The 20,104-nt window shown below is 36.5% G+C and overlaps 3 protein-coding genes across 4 annotated transcripts in view; 1 reads left to right on the top strand and 2 right to left on the bottom strand.

Moving 5' to 3' along the window:
* tmtc2a (transmembrane O-mannosyltransferase targeting cadherins 2a) overlaps positions 1–3,399 on the bottom strand; it is a 14,570-nt gene extending 11,171 nt beyond the window's left edge. The window contains exon 1 of the mRNA XM_083527776.1: positions 3,044–3,399. Within this exon, the coding sequence (XP_083383902.1) occupies positions 3,044–3,126 (83 nt within the window). The 5' untranslated portion in view covers positions 3,127–3,399. The remainder of the gene's footprint in view (positions 1–3,043) is intronic.
* Positions 3,400–9,047: 5,648 nt separating this feature from the next.
* On the bottom strand, positions 9,048–16,923 carry mettl25 (methyltransferase like 25). The gene is made up of 12 exons (XM_083528134.1): positions 16,473–16,923; positions 16,071–16,229; positions 14,869–14,987; positions 13,382–14,029; positions 12,687–12,834; positions 11,033–11,127; positions 10,840–10,869; positions 10,558–10,631; positions 10,287–10,380; positions 9,909–9,983; positions 9,412–9,483; positions 9,048–9,272 (listed from the first exon to the last, which is right to left on the bottom strand). Exons 1-12 carry the CDS (start codon positions 16,675–16,677, stop codon positions 9,174–9,176), a joined length of 1,818 nt encoding a protein of 605 aa, XP_083384260.1. The 5' UTR covers positions 16,678–16,923; the 3' UTR covers positions 9,048–9,173.
* Positions 16,924–17,022: 99 nt separating this feature from the next.
* Positions 17,023–19,498, top strand: ccdc59 (coiled-coil domain containing 59). Of its 2 annotated transcripts, none has more exons than XM_083528162.1 (4): positions 17,023–17,177; positions 18,032–18,368; positions 18,787–18,895; positions 18,979–19,498. In XM_083528162.1, the coding sequence occupies exons 1-4, from the start codon at positions 17,024–17,026 to the stop codon at positions 19,141–19,143; spliced, it is 765 nt and encodes a 254-aa protein (XP_083384288.1). In that variant the 5' UTR covers position 17,023; the 3' UTR covers positions 19,144–19,498. The 2 variants fall into 2 exon arrangements, with proteins under 2 accessions (XP_083384288.1, XP_083384287.1); XM_083528161.1 differs by having other exon boundaries at positions 18,784–18,895.
* Positions 19,499–20,104: the final 606 nt, after the last annotated feature.

Below are 20,104 nucleotides of genomic sequence, written 5' to 3'. Positions count from 1 at the left end.
ATATTCCAATGCACCATTTGGCAAAATATTTATTTCGCAATAACCCTCTTGTATAAGAGCAGGCTGGAACAGTAATCACTCTTTATGCACAATCTACAATGAGTAGGAAACAATGGTGTTGTGAGAGGGCAGTAGGACTACAGCTTCCTGCATTAAATTCCACTCAGTGCAAGAAAACTGCATGGCTATGATAGATTTATGCTTAATTTTTCTTAGTCATTCTTTCTATTTGGTGTGAAACATGAGCGCAGTGTTATTATATTATTATAAAGAACATATTCACTTTCAATCACCGAATTATCTGTGTAAAGCTGCTTTGAGACAATGTTCATTGTTAAAAGTGCTATACAAATAAAAATTAATTGTATTGAATTATTCTTCTCTTCTGGACAGTTTTCTTTTTATTCCTTTGTTTTCTTAAAGTGGGAGTGTTTAATGATAAAAGTTTATTTGGTCCTGGAACTATATTAATGAATGTGTGTGATATATGACCTAACAAAGAATGCTAGAAGTTCAGAAAATCTGGATGACAGTCTGCTTTCTGAGCAGACCTCAGATGCAGGGTGTGATATTCAGTGACGGAATACAGTGGACACTGATAGAATAACTCCAGTGCATATGTATTTAATATTTATTTTATGTTATATAATGGCTGGATTGTATTTCATTGTCAAAGTTATAGTATTCATTACATATACAGTCATTATTTGATAATTATGTAATATCAAAGAATTGAATAATAAATTAGCCCATTTCCAAAAGACCAAACTGAGTCAAATTGTTAGCTAAATAAAAATAATGTATACCCAGTTAATTATCTTGATAATTGAATTTGATGCGTTTACATCCTAAACAAAACTAAATAGGTCAATGTTTTAATTGCGATATGTGCTGTTCTTTTCTCGAGTCTAGATGTTTATTTGATTTTCTCTCAGCATGGTTGAAATGTAAAATGACTGCTTTGTTCTAGCAGAACATCACTTCATTTGTTCTCCACTGCACTTCATTTTGTTCGGTTTTATAACTATTATCACTTGCATGTGTTCCCGATTATGATGTGATCGCTGTGACATTAATCCAAGTAAAAATGCTTCTACCATTAACTAGACCGTCTTTCTGTCAATGTGTGTAACACAACCGATGGTGGGATTCAAAACAAGTATCATGCGCTAGTTACAGCACCGAGGAGTATCATACCATTTTAACTGCCTGGATATGATGCCGTTTGTCCTTGCCCATGTTCTAGTGTACTGTTTACTCCTGCCACAAACAAAAAATGTTTTATTTTATTTAGTTAGGGGTGTAAGGTTGGTTACAAAAAAAAATTGTCAGAGGTTATAAGCATTTCCAAATGATTTTTTTTTCTACATTATACTGTTAAAAGTCTGTGAATTAGAATTCAGAAATACGCGCACACACAAACACACACACACACGCGCACACACGCGCGCACACACGCGCACACACGCGCACACACGCGCACACACACGCACACACACGCACACACACGCACACACACGCACACACACGCACACACACGCACACACACGCACACACACGCACACACACACACACACACACACACACACGTTATTAAACCTGAAATGTTCTGGTTCAGTAAATGGACAGAAGCGTAATGAACTGTTGCTGGAATCATAAAGCCGCTAAAATCAATCCAAACCACACCGTTAAGGCAAAATGGGCAGTTTTATTATGCGGCAAAGGTTCAAGTGCAGCACATGACTAAGCTCAACTCTAGTACTATTCAACATACACATCTGTCCAACATAGCACAAAGTGCCAAATCAGTAATATTGATTCTTCTAATGCCAGTGTCTGTGTGAAAGCCGGAGCTTTTTGTCCATACACATTTACTTTAAATTATAGAGTAGAACACAGTGATACATTAAGATCCATGTCGATGTCTGATTCATAAGCTCTCATCATGTGCGCATAGGTTTCCTCTAGATTCTCCAGTTTCTGCAAAAACATGCAGGTATGCAGGTATCTATGCTAAACTGCCCTTCGTCATAAAAGAGTGAGTGTGTGTGTGTGTGTGTGTGTGTGTGTGTGTGTGTGTGTGTGTGTGTGTGTGTGTGTGTGTGTGTGTGTGTGTGGTGTGAGTGTAGGGTGAACTGTGATGGTCTGGCATCCCATCTAGTACGAATTCCACACTTTGCTCGCAGTGTTTCCAAGATATTCTCTAGATCCACAGTGACCCTGACCAGGATCAAATGGTCACTTAAGATGAACGAATGAATCTTGACAAACACAATTTGTTGTTTTGCACAGTTCTAAACAGGTAGCCTCCATTATTTGTTTGCAATGTGTAACTTGTATAAAGTTGTACCACAGTAACCGTAAAAGTGCACAAAACTTTTCATTTATGAATTTGTGTTTAGTGTGTATGAACATTACACCGGATTTTCAAAATTATAGCACAATTTTTTTCCTGGGGCCAGTGACCCAATTTTATGTGCCCACAACTCCTCTTCCAACACATTATGGTTAGTAGGCAAGTAAATATACTTAGCTGAGAAGTCATGGTGCATTACTAAAGGGAAAAAACACAACACTGTTTATAGGAAATCAGTGAACAATGAGTGGTGTGAAGCAGTCCAACTCGAAGCATTGATTATTTTCTAGAAAAAGCACACCCTGAAAGGTTTCATTCAATTCATAGCAGCATGCAAACGGATAGATGGATAGATGGATGGATGGATAGATGGATGGATGGATGGATGGATGGATGGATGGATGGATGGATGGGCTTTGCCATTGAAAATGTGCAAATGATGCACAAGTACAAATACTGTATATATACTGTGTAAAGCACAATATGTGTAAAGGATGTGGGATATATACATTTACAATATGGAATACATACATTGTATGCACAACTGTACAAAAGTTATATACAGTGTTGTCAGCAAATATGCCTATAATACCAACACTGCTGACAGAGAGATGAGTTAAGGATGAAAACGTTTCATATCACTCTTGGATAATGAGCCGTTAGAAAAAAAAAGAGAGAAACACACACCTGTCATCGTAGCAAAAATCCGCGTCCAGCGTGTTCAAGTACAGGAGCAGAGCCACAGCGCCGCACACCAACTCCCTTATCATTTCTTAATAAAAACAAAGCACAAAGAAAAGACTGACAACAATACGGGAAATATTAATTCTCGCCCCTATTAATTTCCCTCATTGTCTTCGTGCCAGATGAACTCTAATTTCTAATAGAAAGCGTTTCGACGCGAGCTGTAAAAGCGACACCGCGTGTTTATTTACGCGCACGCGGACGCGCTGGTTTTATAGACAGCTATACAGGCGCACGCGCACGCGCACACGCAGCCGCGATTTACTGACCGCGTGCGTTGATTCACAGCCACGCATGCGCACTGGGTGTATCCTCTGGCTATGAGGCTATGAGGTCCACTTGCATTTTAGTGTCGTCATGCATTATGCAGTGTAGTTGAGCAAATAATTATTTTTGTACTCTTTTTTTTCTTTTAATAATTGTACTATATCTCATATGTCAGTATTGCGTAGTATTTGATCAAATGCCTTGAATGGAAAAAAATAAGAGTCAAAGAAAATAATTATTTACATTTATTGCATTTTGCAAAAGCTCTTATACAGAGCTACTTACAAAAGTGCTTTGAGTCTCTAGCAATGAATAAAGCAACACTGGTTTGCTAAATTGCAAAAAAAATAAAAAAATAAAAAAATAAATAAATAAATAAATAAATAAATAAATAAATAAATAAATAAATAAATAAATAAATAAATAAAAAGACAATGCAAACCAGGAAAAGTGCTAGTTTCAGTGTTTTAGGAACAAGTAGGTCTTCACACATCATTTGATGATATCCAGCGACTCCACTGTTAAGACATCTAAGGGATGTTCATTCCACCACCTTCTCAGAACAGAGAAGAGCCTTGAAATATACTTACCTCTTACCCTGAGAGAAGGTGGGTCCAGTCGAGCAGTGCTATAGGATCTTAGGCAGCATGTGTAGCGTGAGGATTAATGAGGTCTCTGAGGTAGGAAGGTGCTGGTCCATTTTTGGCTTTGTAGGTAAGCATCAGTGCTTTGAATCTGATGCGTGCAGTTACTGAAAGCCAGTGGAGGAAACGCAGCAGTGGGGTTGTGTGGGAAAACTTGGGCAGGTTGAACACAAGCTGCATAGCTGCATTTTGGATAATCTGCAATGGAGCAATAGCGTTTAGAGGGAGACTGCCAGTAGAGAGTTGCGGTTGTCCAGTCTTAAAATCACAAAAGACTAAACAAGCACCTGAGCAGCCTGTGTGGACAAAAATGGTCGAATCCTTCTGATGTTGTAGTGATTAATTTTGCAGTGAAAACTATAAATTATAATCAGCTGTGCCACAGATTTAAGCCACTCCCTCTCAGAAATAACACTAACTCCATTCAGCCCAATGTAAAATAAGTTAAGATCTGCTTTTGACAACAACTAAGAGCCAATAAGCTTTTCTGATAAGAGGCAAATGCTGAAAATCATAAGCAGCATGAGCCCAAAATCTCCAGACACATGCACCACATATAACACATGACATTTTTTTATGGCATTTGTTTGGCACCGAGGTTCATCAGTTCTTAAACCAAATCTTTCCTTGTATTTCTTTTTACTTCCCCTTCCCCTGATTACTTAACTGGCATGTTCATTAATCATAAAATTGCAAGCTAGAAACATTCAGATTGAGCAGAACTGAAGACTTTGTGTACTCCATTCCTAACCTTCACATTCACAGCTGTAAGATAGAAATGTTTGAATTTCTTTCCCTTTAATCATAAAATAATAGTAAGCTGATTGTACTAAAAGTAAACGATTTGGAAGCTGGAATCTTCTATTAGCCACACATGTTTAAAACAGCTGTCTGGGGAACATCTAAACAATAGGCAACTAAAACTGAAGTTAGCATTTTATTTAATCAATATAACAATGTTTAGATGAACTTGTACTACAGTGTTGTTAATTTTCTATAACAACCCCGCTTGGAGAGTAATGCCAGCTGTTATTTAAATGATAAATTTCTATTAATGTGCTCTTTCAAGTGCCTGATCAATAAAAAAATAGTTTTTCAGCAAAACACTTTCCAGCACAGGCTCTCCCTTTTAGTTATGCTATCATAGCTAGCTACAATGCTGTATTATAACAGGTAGAAGTTTTACCACATCGTTATATTCCTTTCCTAATGCTACCGTAATTTTCTGTGATCTCATTACCTAACATTGACAACACTTCTTATGTAACCCTTTATTTATCAGATTATGGTTGTTATTGGTTGAATTTCTCAATTTTGAAGTATTTTTGCGAAAATGCATTGATGACATTAATAATTTAACAATTTAACAACACATTTTCATTCTTATCTCCTTTCTAGTCTTTTCTTTTACAGTTTTTCTTAAGTTCAGCCAACCTTTCTGTTTAGTCTCAAGTTCTTGACTGTTTGTTGTGTCTAGTCACATGTTAAAGAATAACAAACTGCTAACCCCAAATTTAGCATTCTCCCATTTCACAGAACAGATAAGTCATTATTAACAGATGTTATTTTGCCCGCTGCTAATTTGTAACTGATGTTTACCAACCTTTACCTACAGTACGCACAAATCCTGAGAATATGTAGTTTATTAGGCATTGTGATACGTTTTGTGATTGTTTTCTGCACCACATTTTCAATCCGAATATTACATTTAAACAGGAAACTGTTTATGACTTTTTATATTGAAACATAATTCATATTTTCATAAGACACGTTGCTTGGAAAATTAGATAAATACTATTACAACAATAACATCAATAGTAGTGTTGTTGAGGTTGTTTCATTATTGAACAGGCAGATGTTTCACTAGTCATTGTTAGTAAACGGGATTAACTCTGTAAATAGCCAACCATAACCTAAAACACATGTTCATATTGGCTTCATGATAATTTAACAACATTTAAACATAAAAGATGAAAATTAGCTTATTCTTTCACCAGAGACAACAGCGCTTAATCTAATAATGAGTATGAAAGCACTCCACTAAACTGTTATTTTTAGTTCTTGTTTCTTTTAACTATTGGGGAAAGGTGTTTGTGTGCTGATTTTGCTGTTCATGCCCTGAATGAGTGATTATTTTCAGATGGAACTCATCATGTGTTGTTTTGGACAGATGGGGTGTGTGTATGTGTTGTGTGATTACTCCAACATTCCTGCATCCTGTTTGCCCCACTGATGATGGGTCATCAATAGAAAAAACAAATTGCACCTCTCTTGCGTTCCAACTTCCCCCGGACTTTCTCATTCCCATACGGTGCCTTTTTAAAGCACTGATTCCTGATAAGCAGCGTTACATGGCTCTGATAGACTTCCTTCTCCTCTGCTTCCTCTGGCCGGAAGCTTATTGCGCTCCCCCGCCAAGTTTCATGGGATCAGTTCCTGGGATCACAGAGGGCATTTCAGAGTACAAAAACCAGTGTCCTTTAATTACCTACAAAAATAATAGTGAAATGTCTGTTTTTTTGTTTTTTTTACTACAATCTTGTTGAATTTTTAAATCAGATCTAATCGGGGCAGCAATCCTTACAGTAGTCCTGCATATAATTTAAAGCAAATTACATTCAAATATATAAACAATAATACTATTATTTGACAAAGACATTGTTTGGTAAGAAGAATTAGTCTCCACTTGCTGTTATTTGGAACAACCAGTAAGCATAGAAAAATCTTCAGTAAAGAGACACATATTTAGTTGTTAATTAGGAACAAAACAGCAGTTCGTGTTTTGCAGATGCATTATTTAGCATTTCATGCAACAGTTCCTGTTATGAAAAAACATTCTTCCTCCTCTTCACTTCAAAGGATTCCATTTTCTCACACCATCATTTTAAAACTGGAAATTGGAAACAATAAGGAGATTGAAAAAAGGAATTAGATTGTTTCCCTTGGCATTGCTAATTCCATGGAAGAGCCTGCTTACACTGCATCATGACATCAGATCCTGTATGTGTTCCTGATTTAGCAACAAGTTAGGAAATGAAAAACTACCGCTCTTCCGCTTAATGGCGGTGATTTTACGCCTGAGAATGCCTATATACCTGTTTTCAAGTAATTATTAGTTTTTGTCTTCATGGGAAAACACTGCAAATCTAACTGAGCTATGACAACTTTATAAGAGAGATGACAGGGGTGATATTGGCACAAGCGTGTGTCTGCCAGGCATTGGTAATTATGAGGTATTCAATGCCTTAAGGACCACACAATAGAACATACCAAAGCATGATTAGCTTGATTTCTACTGTGAGATTGACCATAGCCTGAAAAGATTTCTCTAGCACATGTGCAATGTGTCAAAACTTGAGTCTTGACCTTTTCACAGCACAAACATCCCAAAGAGAGCTGCATTATCTCTGAGTCTGCTGACGGATATGTGAACTACAGTGTGATGAATGAGTATGTTGATGGAAGCAGCAGAGGAAACAGCAAGAGTCATAACACGAATAACAATAGCAGCACTTAGTACAAAGTCCAACAACATCCAAAATTCAGCAAAGGAGTGTTTTTTTAACCATACACAGGGTAATGGAGGTTTTGCATGTTTAAGAGGCAGAATTTTCACGGTGCCAAATACATTCTGGATCACCCTTCAATATGAAAGGAATACGTGACAGACATTGATAACATAGGGTTAGTTTGCATTCAAATAATGTGGATGTGATGTATGATCAAAGTTGCACAATTGTCTAATTTTTATCTCAAAACATCCATTTATAGCTATTACAACACAAGCAGCAATAAGAACCAACTTTAAATTTGTGGATATCACAACATAAATCTTACACTATAGAAACAGTTTGTGACAACTGACTATTCATATGTTTTATGTACATCCCATTCCACAATTAGCCCCTAATTATAATAAATTCCACTCTTCTGGGAAGATGTTCCACTAAATTTTGGAGGATATTTGTGCTAAGGGCCTTAGTAACATTTTGTACTGATGTGGGGTGAAGAGCCCTGAGGTGTACTCAGAGTTTCAATTCATCCCATAGAGGGGTTAAAGGATTGAGGTCAGATCTCTATAGCAGGCAATTTAAGATGTTCCACACCAGCCCATGTAAACCAAACTTCTTCGAACTGGCTTTATGCACAGGGGCATTGTCATGTTGGAACCGGTTTGGGTCTCCAAGTTCTAGTGAAGGGAAATGTAATGCTAAATGCATCGAAAGACGATTGTGTACCTTTAACTTTTTGGTAACCGTTTGGGGAAGAACCACATATAGCTGGAAATGTCAGGTGTCAAAACTTTTGTCCATATAGTGTAACTGATAATGGATTAAAATAATGTGGCATTCTTTAATATATAAATTAATAAATATTGGTAATTGTTGGCAAATTGCTGTGGTATAAAAGGAAAACACTGGTATTGGAACATTTTCAATAAAAATTGTAAACTGCACTTCGGACTGTATCACTACCCCATTATGGATTATTTAGTCATAACTAGACACCGGTGTTTTATTAAAACCCTTTTACTACTTTTATATGTGGATTAACTCATTTTTTCCAATCCTACCATCAATAAAGACTTAGATCAGTAAATCTAAAAAAATTTATGATGGTAAATCCAGGAAAGCTCAAATAATAATATTTTTTTTGAGCAGATGATTTTCGTATTCATAAACACATTTGGCTCAAATCTATCTGGGCTCTACACTGCGAAAATGCGATTCAAACAGAGAACACAAAAGATCTTTTTGGATTAGATTTCAAAGAAAAGATTAGATATGTGTGCCTGGGATCTGATATGGATTATTATCTCACATATGTGAAAACTGCTTTGGGAAAATCTGCATGCTTGTGTTAACATGGACATATCCGTTTCCCTTTCATTCACCCTTAGTTTTTTAACCCTGTTTAAGTCAAACTTTATTCTGGCATATGTTCTGGGTTAGGGTTAGAATGAATAAATAATATCAGAAAAGATAGAAACCAGGACTTGCTTATGATTAAATCATTATTATATAAACAAATACAGATTCATAAGCATGACAATGTTTTTATTTGAGAAATGGCATTTAAGACATGTATGTACTAAATAAAATATAAAATAAAAAAATTGGAAGCGTAATTAAAACAATAATAGTGCTACAATAAAATTGGCTTTATAATGCACTAGGCTCCTTCATTCCAACAATAGCGTAACATCTGGGGGACAGGAGCGGGTTGAAGAGCTGCACCAGGGCGGAGTAGAACACATTTCCCTGTTAAAACATATAATTTAAATGTACAATTAATATTTTAGACAGGCACATGGAGATGTCTTTATCTGTAGATGAAGGTCAGTCATCAATAGATTGTCTCAGGCTGCTAAAAAGCTGACATATTGCAGTATTTCTTTACCTGTTCCTTCAAGTAACACAGACGGTCCAGCAGGATAAGTCCTTCAATACATGGAGCCAATATCACCTTTAACTGAGAGGAAAAACATCAAACAAATTCCTTATTTTTTGTGTTTGCTTTTCTAATATACTGTACAGTTCATCTAGTTTAAGTATAGTGTATCAGTAAAGATTTATTTACAAAACCACATGCCTGCTATTTCTTTGTAAACACAGACAGAGTCGTCTTTCCCAACTTTAGCGACAGAATTGGGTTTGGAATGTGAGCTTGATCTGCTGTGTTTAGAAAATTTTTTTTTATCATGCACAATGCTGAACTTTTACTTTCTTGGTTTTTGAATATTTACAATACTAAATCTTCTGTTCATTTCTAATTTTAAACTGAAAAAAAACCAACATATTTTCTTTTTCTTTTTCACCCCAGTGTGGATACAGTACTTTAAGTACTTTGTTTTCCTATTAAACAGTCCAGGCTAAAATCCCTGAAATAGAGCTCACCATGTTGAAAGCCACCATCTCATTCATCCTAGAGATGTACAGGTCATGGTAACTCTGAATCACACTGTCTGTTAGCTGATGAAGAATCAGAAAAAAAGAAAACTTGGATGTCAGAAGCAAACCCTAAAACCAACCATGGAAAATGCATAAAATTTGATTTTAAACTGGTTTGCAAAATAAAATTCAGTTCAGTGTAACATTCATCCTTCGAAATAAACATGAAAGCTCATTAAATGTTCAGTTTAGGAACAGAATTATAACAGGATTGTTATATAATCTAGATTAAAATACTGTAAATCTGACAAAACAGGTTTAAGGGCTTAAATTCAAAAAGGAAAAAATGGTTGTACGTTTCTTTTCATTTTCACCACTGCTGACCTTTAATTCGTCCAGTTCTAGTTTCCTGAGAGCTCGTCTCACGTAGTCCACAAATGAGGACGCTTTGGAATAAACGTTCCCAACTCGCCTCTCACTGCCAAAAAGAATGATGCGATGTGCCATTGGTTGCATGAATTATAAGATGGGTACAAATAAGCCATGTTTGCAGCTGTTTTAAAATCCGAAATTATTCAATATTCGCTCAAAATAAACATGATGCAAATGTTTGCACTAAAATGCATATATACATAAAATCTCATATTATAAATACCTCTTATGGGCATCATAGTGATCCTGTAAAATAACATGAAGAACTGCCCGGTAGAAAAGCGATTCCATAGGAAGCTGGGAAGAAGAGGTGAAAAAAGTAATAAATATAAATATATTGAGTTTAAATATAAATGGCAAATAATTATAAAGGTATAAATATTTATATGCTTCCCCTCGGCTATAAGGCTAAGACTGGTATTCCTTATAGTTCTTTTTACTGTCACACTAAATCTCTTTTCATTTGTTTAATGGAACCATGAATTGATTTAATGAGTATACTCACCCCTCCTCCAACCGTCACCCTCTCCATAGCCTAGAAACGAAAGAAGAGAAAAAAAAGGATAGAAGCTTGTTTTCTAACCAACATGGTTTGTAAGGTATTATGTCACTATGACTGGATCAGGAATCGGTCAGTAAGAAATATGGACATATCTTAAACCAAGTTAAAGATAACAACTTATGTTTATTAAACTTACGAGACATGCAGACATTCTGGCATTCCGCCCACAGAAGCACGCCTGCTCCATGAGATATCGGCTCAAGGGAAATCCATACACACCACTTTCACACTCTGGTCACGGTAGGCAATTCATGAAATAGATATCGAAGATAATCAGAATGAACAAATCGCAGTTTATAGTTCAACTGTTCCCATGCCTCAAAAATGTAACGTTGTAATCAGGAAAATAGCTTGTAATACATTATTGCTATATTGTAATAAAGGGCTTGAAGGTCAAACCCAGCTTTTGCTAAAGAGTCTGGCACATTTGATTTCTCGTTATAATCTGAAGTATAGTGAGCCAATCTGACTGCAATATTTATGGTGCTAAAGCACAAAATATATTAAACGTTCATGAGAAACTTTGTGGCATGCAGAATGGGATTCCCTATCCAATACTTCATATGACTCCATGAGATGCTCCACTCTATTAGATGCTCTAGATGCACCATGAAACAGTTCATCAAAATGTTCCATGAGCTGCAACATGAGACAGTCTATGAAATGCTCTATCAAAGACTCCATGAAACAGTCCATATGATGTTCATATAATAAAATGTTCCAAGAGACAATCCATTAGATGTTCCATGAGAAAGTCCATAAGACACTCCATGAGATGCTTCATGAGACAGTTCAGGAGATGCTATTTGAGACACTCCATAAGCTGGTCCATGACATGCCTCATATGATGCTCCAAAAGATGCTCAATTTAGATAATGAAATGTGCCACAAAGCACATTAGTTGGTCCCTTATATTCTCCCTAAGTTGGGCCATGTGAAACACTACGAGATACTCTGTGACGCGCTTCGTGAAACACTCTGTAAGACGGCCAATAAGACATTTAATAAAAGCCATAAGCAAAGTAGAACTGAGACTTCTTCTACTGTAACACAAATCAATGTCCCCAAGCCTGATATTATTTAAACTGAGGAGCTTCATTGTACAACTCCTTGAGAGGCTTTATAAGGTCAGGAATAGCAGAAATGTGAGCTGAACATCACAGCACTGGTCTCATTAACTCTGTTTTCGCTTTCTTCTTTGTTGATGTTGTTGTTGGCTCGTCTAAAGCCGTGCTCACATTAATGGAATTAAGTTGTTTTAGTAAAGACAAAGCTGCTAATGGTAGAATTCCTCTCAATGCAGTATAAAATCGTTAAGTTTTAACCCAGAAAGGGCAGCATCCAACCTGTTCAACAATAACCAACAACAACCAAATGGCTGCTTGGGTTACAATCTTTTCTATTTTACCACTGTAAATTTCCCACACTGTTAATGTCATTGTTGTTATATTAGTTTAATGTGTAACATATAAGCAAAATATAAGCTTAAATAACAGGTCAAATCATTTGTATAGTGTAGTCTAGTGTACTTAATAAAGCATGACTGTTTAACAGCCTTTTAACATTTAATTTGTCTGATAAGGCAGTACATTTTAAATCAATAGTAAGATTAGGAAATTCTGGCTCAAGAATGGAAACCCTGCATCAAGTATTTCAACATAAACACATATTATAAAAAAGAGTTGGTCCTGATTACTGGATCACAGCCACTTGGCTCCTAAAGTAACTGCAATGCTGTATAATTGGACTCCTTTAACTGTGTGTGTGTTCAGTGCTGAAAAAGCTCATACCATGTCCATCTTCATCAAATTTCTCAGAGAGGAGGTGGTAACAACAGCCCACGCTGCACACGGCCCGAAGCTCCTGTTTGGCTTCAAACATGCGCAGGGTACTAGAAGCCAGATCTCCACATGTATGCAAGCCCACCATGACTGCATCCTGAAAAAGTGAGAAGCCGAGAGAAAGACAGAGACAGAGACAGAGTGAGAGCGATTTGGTTTAGTCGTCAGCGTACAGCGTTTGCTTCAGAGGACCAACAGCGTATGCACCTGAAAGTGTCATTCCTGAGCCCCTTACTATTATATCACATTAGAGGTTTAGATGTGGTCACATGGGTGGCACAGATAAGCAGCTATCATCTTTCATATAAGTCATAATATAAGTTGTCATTGTCCTCTAATCTTAAAATATTTTGACAATTCTAATGATTTAAGTCTTTTGTGGTGAAATTACCAGCATTGCCATCTCACATCTCTGTTCTCTGAATCTCTCATTTAAAAAGATCAATTAAACCAAAAGTCTTAATATGCAACCAAGAAATATTACCACATGCAGCTTTCCCTACAAGCCCTTGTTTTACATGTTCCACCCTCCGGAAGGTTCTAAGCATGACCTCAACCTTTTAATCACAGAATCTAAACATTGTAATTAAGAGAAAGTCTGCTGAAAGTCTGCTTTTTCTGGTGGAACATTGGCCAAACCTCACCTCCAGCTCGGTAATAAGTTTCCTGAGCTCTGTTTCGGCTGTAACGTAAGACGTCAAAGGCGAATACAGGTTTTTGTTGTCACTCTTGCCTTTTCCATTCCGTGCCTTCTTTTCGAGGTTCTCTCTCTTCCTCCTCTCTCTCTCCTCTGCGCTCAGCTGGCTGGGGGGAACCCGAGGGACGGATTGCTCCACAATGTCGGGTGCCAACACTGTGAAAAAAGGGTTCTCTAAATCCGTATTTGTCGGTTCTGATGGTTCTCTGGTGCTCAGGTCTGAGAGAGAAGTATCTTTTTGATCTGGTGATACAGAGCACTGTGCTTCAGCCATGTCTATTTGTTCTCTCACTTTCGCACCATTCTTCTCCTCCTCTTTTTGCATTTGAAAAGTGGGAATCTGATGGTCTGGCATTCTCTCTTCTCGTTCATCAGCATTTTCCCAGCTATCTCTTGTTTCTTCATTTGGAACTTCATGGTTGCTACTGAATTGTACATGCTTTTGGTAGGCTCTGGAAAACTTCTTCAGTTTTCTGTTTCTCTCTTGAGCACCACGAGTGTTTGTGCTGGAGCAGTCGATGCCAAACACCTGCAGGTTGTACTGCATGGAGAGGAAAGAGCACAGGTAACCTTTACCTGAGCCCACATCAATAACCTGAGAAAAACAGAGCACATAATACAGGTATAAAGAAAATTAATTAAATTAAAAATAAAATTAAATAAATTAAGCAAAGGTTGATTTTTACTTTCAGTGCATAATTTATTTTCCACTATCTGAATTTTGTGTTTTTTCTGGTTGCTATTTAAATTTGTTTTTGGTTGCAGAAGAACAAAAGTGTAGGTTTCATTTTCTTATCATGATTCCAAAGCAAAAGGAAAAAATATATTTTTTAACCTCAAACTTATTTCAGTGAATCAGCATATTGTAATGATGTCATGTCATCAACATTCCTTAAATCAAGAACTGCTTCAGTTTCCTTAGGATACAACTATACACATTTCCATGCTACTTAGGATATTTCATTATTTCAATATTTAAAATATATTTTAATATTGGCATTAGTGCCTGTCAAGATAGATAAACAGATCACTATATTCACCCCAGAGGAAAATACTTGTATTTCTAGCAGCACAGAACAGCACTAAAGCAATTTTCTAATTAAAAATGGAAAGAGAATAAATATATAGATATACTGTATAATTTATTATATACTGTATAAGTATATAAAGAAGAAACAGATATGATATGTCATGACATTAGCAGATTTGAGGTGAATTAAGGCTATAAAAAATTAAAGCTATAGTGAAAAGGCCTACATTCTCTTTCACACTTGAAAACTGCATCCACGTTCCCTGGAGGTAAACCCTAGACTGGCATTTTCTGTTACAGTAGGCCAGACATTTCTGAGGACATACCCGGGTTTAACCCTAAACCAAATGCCCTAAAGTCAGTTCATGTGATTTGGACTGTCCTGATTACAGGAGGTTTCTTACCTGTTTGACTTTGCAGCATCTGGATAAAGCAGCCACCACTTCAGCCATAGCGGGCACCTCATGAGCTTTCTTAGAGCTCATGAACTCATCAGGTAGCAGAGGTTCTTCTGACATTCCATCTGAAACACAGCACACACATTTACCACCTATCAGGCAAACATTATAACATTATAAGATTCTAACATAATATTGTGTTGCTCCCTATTTTGCTGCCAAAACAGTTCTGACCCATCATGCATTAACACCATTAACTTCTTCAGCAATTTGAGCTACAGGAACTCGTCTGTTGGATCAGACCACACAGGCCAGCCTTCGCTCCCCACGTGCATAAATGAGCCTTGGCCCCCCCCCATGACCCTGTCGCCGGTTCACCACTGTTACTTTCTTGGACCACTTATGATATATACTGAACACTGCAGCCTGGGAACACCTCACAAGAGCTGCGGTTTTGGAGATACTCTGACCCAGACGTCTAGACGTGACAATTTGGTCCTGGTCAAACTCACTCATAGCTTTAGGCTCGCCCATTTTTCCTGCTTCTAAAACGTCCACTTTGAGGAAAAAATGTTCGCTTGCTGCCTAATAAATCCACCCCTTTAACAGGTGCCTTGATGAAGAGATAATCAGTTTTATTTACTTCATGAATATATAATGTTCATGTCATAATGTTATAAATTGGGTTGAAAGAGGCAGATGTAGAGGACAGGGGGGTATGGAGACAGATGATCCGCTGTGGGGACCCCTAATGGGAGAAGCCGAAAGAAGAAGAAGAATGTCATAATGTTATAATATATATATATATATATATATATATATATATATATATATATATATATATATATATATATATATATAAAAACACATAGTTCCTAGGAACACATTAGATTTTGCTTTTTTGTTCAAAAGCTTAAGGGCCATAAGGCTTTTATAGTGCACTGAGAGGAATTCTGGCATGTGCAGATTTGTCTTTATTAAAACTACTTACTTCCAATGTAATCACAGCTTTAGAAGAGCCAACAAAAGCATTAACAAAGAAGAACATGAAAACATACTTTATGAGACCAACGCTATGCGGTTCACCTCACATTTCTGCTATTCCTGACCTCACGAAACCTCTCTTAAGCTTTAAGTTTTTAAACAAGATTCATTTTGATTTGTGTTTCTGGAGCAGTTTTATGTGGAAATTGTACAGGGACAGTAACCTTCGGTGTCTCGCCCCATCACTCTCAGCGTCTTCATCAGTCTCTGCCGCTGCACACAGACTGCCAAGCCTGGCAAAGAGTGTGCTTCGGCCGCTCTCAGCAGAGCTGGCACATCCACGAGCTTCTTACTAACATCACAGAACCCATAAGTAGTGTTCACTATAAAATGAAGACATTAAAAAACACAAAAACTGAGATCAGAGAAGCATTTAAGTCAGATTCCATGCACAAATTGTTTAATATTTTATTTTCGTTGTTCCTTATATTATTTTATTGTTTGTTGTTGTTGTTTTATAGCACCAGCACACCATAACAAATTACTTGTACAAGCAACTGATGATACTTGGCAATAAAGTTGATTGGACAGTGTATAATATCAGTGGGCTAAAAAGTTGAACTTGCCTTTTGACGCCCCCGTGCGGTGACAGCCGGAATTGACAGCGGTTAAAACCTCCTCGGGATCCATACCCATGTACGCACGCCACACATCGCGTGTGTAGAAATCTACCGTGTGCGCGTTCGCGATGCGTAATGCCACGGAAAGGAAACCCCGCACCTCGTCGATCTTTTCCTTTAACGAGTCAAGAGAGATGCTAGAAAACGCCATAATGCACTGAAACACGCCAGAACGGTTTCTGACATATTAGACACGCAGCACAACGATGACGTTTACAGTTTAACAGACAGAGCTAGTTGCTCACAGATAAAACATTAGGTATAACTGGCAAAGATACTGAAGCCAATAAATATCTATATGTAAAATATAAAATGTATTTACAACATAATTGTTTAATGCTATTAAGTCCCTGCCTGCATTGTTATTATTTACCGTCCCGCTTGATTACTAATGTCTGCGGGCCGCACCTACGTCATAACTATGCGACATCTTACAGCATGGTTTAACTGTGTATGTGTGTTTATGTTGAACATTCAGTGATTTGAACTATTTGGAAATGGCACCCGTGAATCCACATTTAAAAGGAAAAGCTTCATTCAAGGGGAAAAACACGAAGATAAATAATGCAGATCGTCATCCGTCAGCTGCTCATAAAAAGAAGAAAACATGGAATCCGGGGAATAAGTTTTTTCAGGGAAGTTTACAAGAAGGTATGAATTCAGTGTTCATTTGGTTTTGGTTTGAGTTGGTTTTTTTTGCCAGGTTGCAACCAAAAGCATTTTATTAGATTAATTATAACACTGTCAAAATAAACTGTTTAGTAAATTAAAGTAAACATATAACCAGTCATCAAATAGAGCTACATTGTAAAAGTGTATTATTTCGTATAAATTTACAACATATTTACCACCTGTAACATCTATATGCAATTAAAAGCTATTACATAATATTTATGTATTTGCAACTAATGGCTGGTAAAAAGGAATGAATTCTACACACAACTGTAAGTATAATTATACACCAAATAGAAACATGCACTTTTTTATTTTGCACTTGCACATTGAATGTAATAAAAGTGAATTGTGGATTGTGCTGTGCATTTACATTTTTAAGTAGTTTATGGAAGAGTAATTTTTAAAGAGAGTAATATTTCGAGAGTCCATTGTGTTACTTCTTGGGTAGATAAAGTGTTTGGGGTTTTATGTCAGTAATCAAATTGTAAAGTTTTTTCTTTTGTATATTGTGTAACAGTTGTATAAAAACATTATTATATAATCAAAAATATAACATTGAGGAATCCTCCCCCAAAAAAAAAAAGAAAATCATTTAAATCATGACTATAAAAAGCTGCAGGATCCTAAGAACCAGTTGGAGCCTTTTTGTTTGCAGATCTAATTTAAAGATAATTTATGTCAATATTACTACTGTTAATAATAATAGCAATAATATTAGAAATACAAGAATATATTTTATGTGGTAAAGTTACACACCACCATGGCTTTGCTCATAGGAGATACACACCTTTAAATGCATTAATTTCATTTATTTATGTTTATTATTGTAGGTAAGGGCTTTGCCTTCCAGAGGAAGCAAAAAGTACAACAAGAATACAAGAAAATTCTGCGAAAGGAGAAATGGAGAATGAAGGACTCCAAGCCAAAGCTAGAAGAGGAATACCCAGAACATCTGAAGCACCTTTACTTGGCCGAACAGGAGAAACTGATCAAAGAGGAGCAGCTGAACAGAGCTCGTAGGAGGAAAGGAAGAAATGTTGATGAAGAAGAAGAAGAAGAAGAAGAGGAGGAGGAGGAGGAGGAGGAGTCTGTCCTTTCTAACTCGGTCACAAGCCCTGAGAACTCTGCTTCATTTAATAAAGAACCACAGAGATCACAGATTGAGAGGTCTGTCTTCAACAAAACTCGTACTCGTATCCACTGTGCACAAAAACGCCAGAGGTGCAGATATGGTTATGGTTTAGCTCTAGGGTTTACCTTTTTCCTTTTAAATCAGTCATAATTTATTATTTTACGGTGATTCCTGGGGTGTTTTTTGTAATTAATAAAGTGCTCAGCAGATTTGTCTACAGTTGAAATATATTTTTTAAAAAGAAATGGGAAGTGATATTTTTTTATTACATTATGGTTAGATTTAAGCCATATTTCTGCAAAGACGAATAATTAATTATCAAAACCTGCATTTGAGTTTAACTAAGTGTTAAACCTGTTCTCATATTTTTTATTTGTAATGTCATAAATTATGCCCTTTAGTTGTAGCAACACACTGTGTTTATATAATAAAATTTTCATGATGTGCCAGCAGTTCTGTTCAGGATCAACTAAGGAAAAAGAAATGGAAGAAAATGTCTTCTAACCAGAAGATGATCGAGGAGTATAAAAGGAAAAACGAGGAGCGAGAACGGAAAAGAGAGGTGAGGAAAATGAATGGTTTAGTAAATGGCTTCTGTGTTGTTAAGCCCTGCAGCATAAATACATTGCACTGTTGACATTTTAGGAATACTTGAAAGACAAAGCACAGAGGGAGGAGGCTCTGAAGAAGTACAAGGAAAAGAAAATGGCCACATATCAGCTCCTGAAGAAGAAAACCAAAAAGGGTCAACCAAACCTAAATCTGCAGATGGAGCTGCTGCTTCAGAAAATCCAGGCTCAGCGGAAATAACCGGAACGCTTGCAAACTTAGAACTTTGGCAGACATTAAGAGAGACCTGGAAATGTGTTAAAATTACACAGACTTAAAAAAAGAGTAATATGTGCAGCATGTCTGGATTACTCTTTCTGTGATTCTTACTGTACAAATCAGCAGATGGTGATGTTGGTCCTTTTTGTCTATGAACTGCTTAATGCAGTTGGGGTCAAATATGTAATTGTTTGATTTTTTTATTTCTTTAATAAATGTGCAGTTTATTATAATTTTATGATGTCATATTTTATGAGAACAAAAGCTACTGTGATTTGGGACAATGTTTGTGCTTTTTTGTCTGTTTGGCAATAAAACTACACTTCCAACTACAAAACTACACAAATTACTCAAAGTGGAAGTTTATTTGCGTTAAACTTTCATTCTCCTGTTGGATTTTAGAGACTCTTGGCGGACCCACGATCGGTTCCGCTTAATGCGCACCAAAAAGTCGTTTTGTTAGATTTAATAACAAACCTAAAAGGTGCTTAAGAAAGAAAAGTCTTGTGTGTTTATTTTAACTGAGGCATAAAGATCACTGGTTCCCAAGGTGCCACTTTCTTGCTTATTGATTGGTTGGTTGGTTGGTTGTTTGGTTGATTAAGTGAGTTTGTATTGCATCAATAGAAATCACAAGCCAGCATTGTAAAAGTTATTGTATATTGTTTATAGTTATTGGCCTACTGACCTGGTCCCTTAAATGCGTTTGATTTGATGGAGAACAATACATAATGTAAAAAAAAAAAAAGGAAAAAGAAATTGACAATGTTAAGATAAATCTGTACTGAAATGGAATTGATAGTTTTGAGATCTTTTACATATATTTGTATCTATGTATTAGATTTATATGTAATACACAATAATTATGACATTTTATGACTTGTTGAATCATCGAGTGATGTGAAAGTTGTGCTTAAAAAATTTTGTTATTCTTGATGCGCAT

Source organism: Silurus aristotelis (genome assembly GCF_946808225.1).
Source record: "Silurus aristotelis genome assembly, chromosome: 24".
NCBI lineage: Eukaryota > Metazoa > Chordata > Actinopteri > Siluriformes > Siluridae > Silurus > Silurus aristotelis.
Note: the sequence above shows the minus strand (reverse complement) of the source record. Positions and strands in the feature narration are given on the sequence as shown.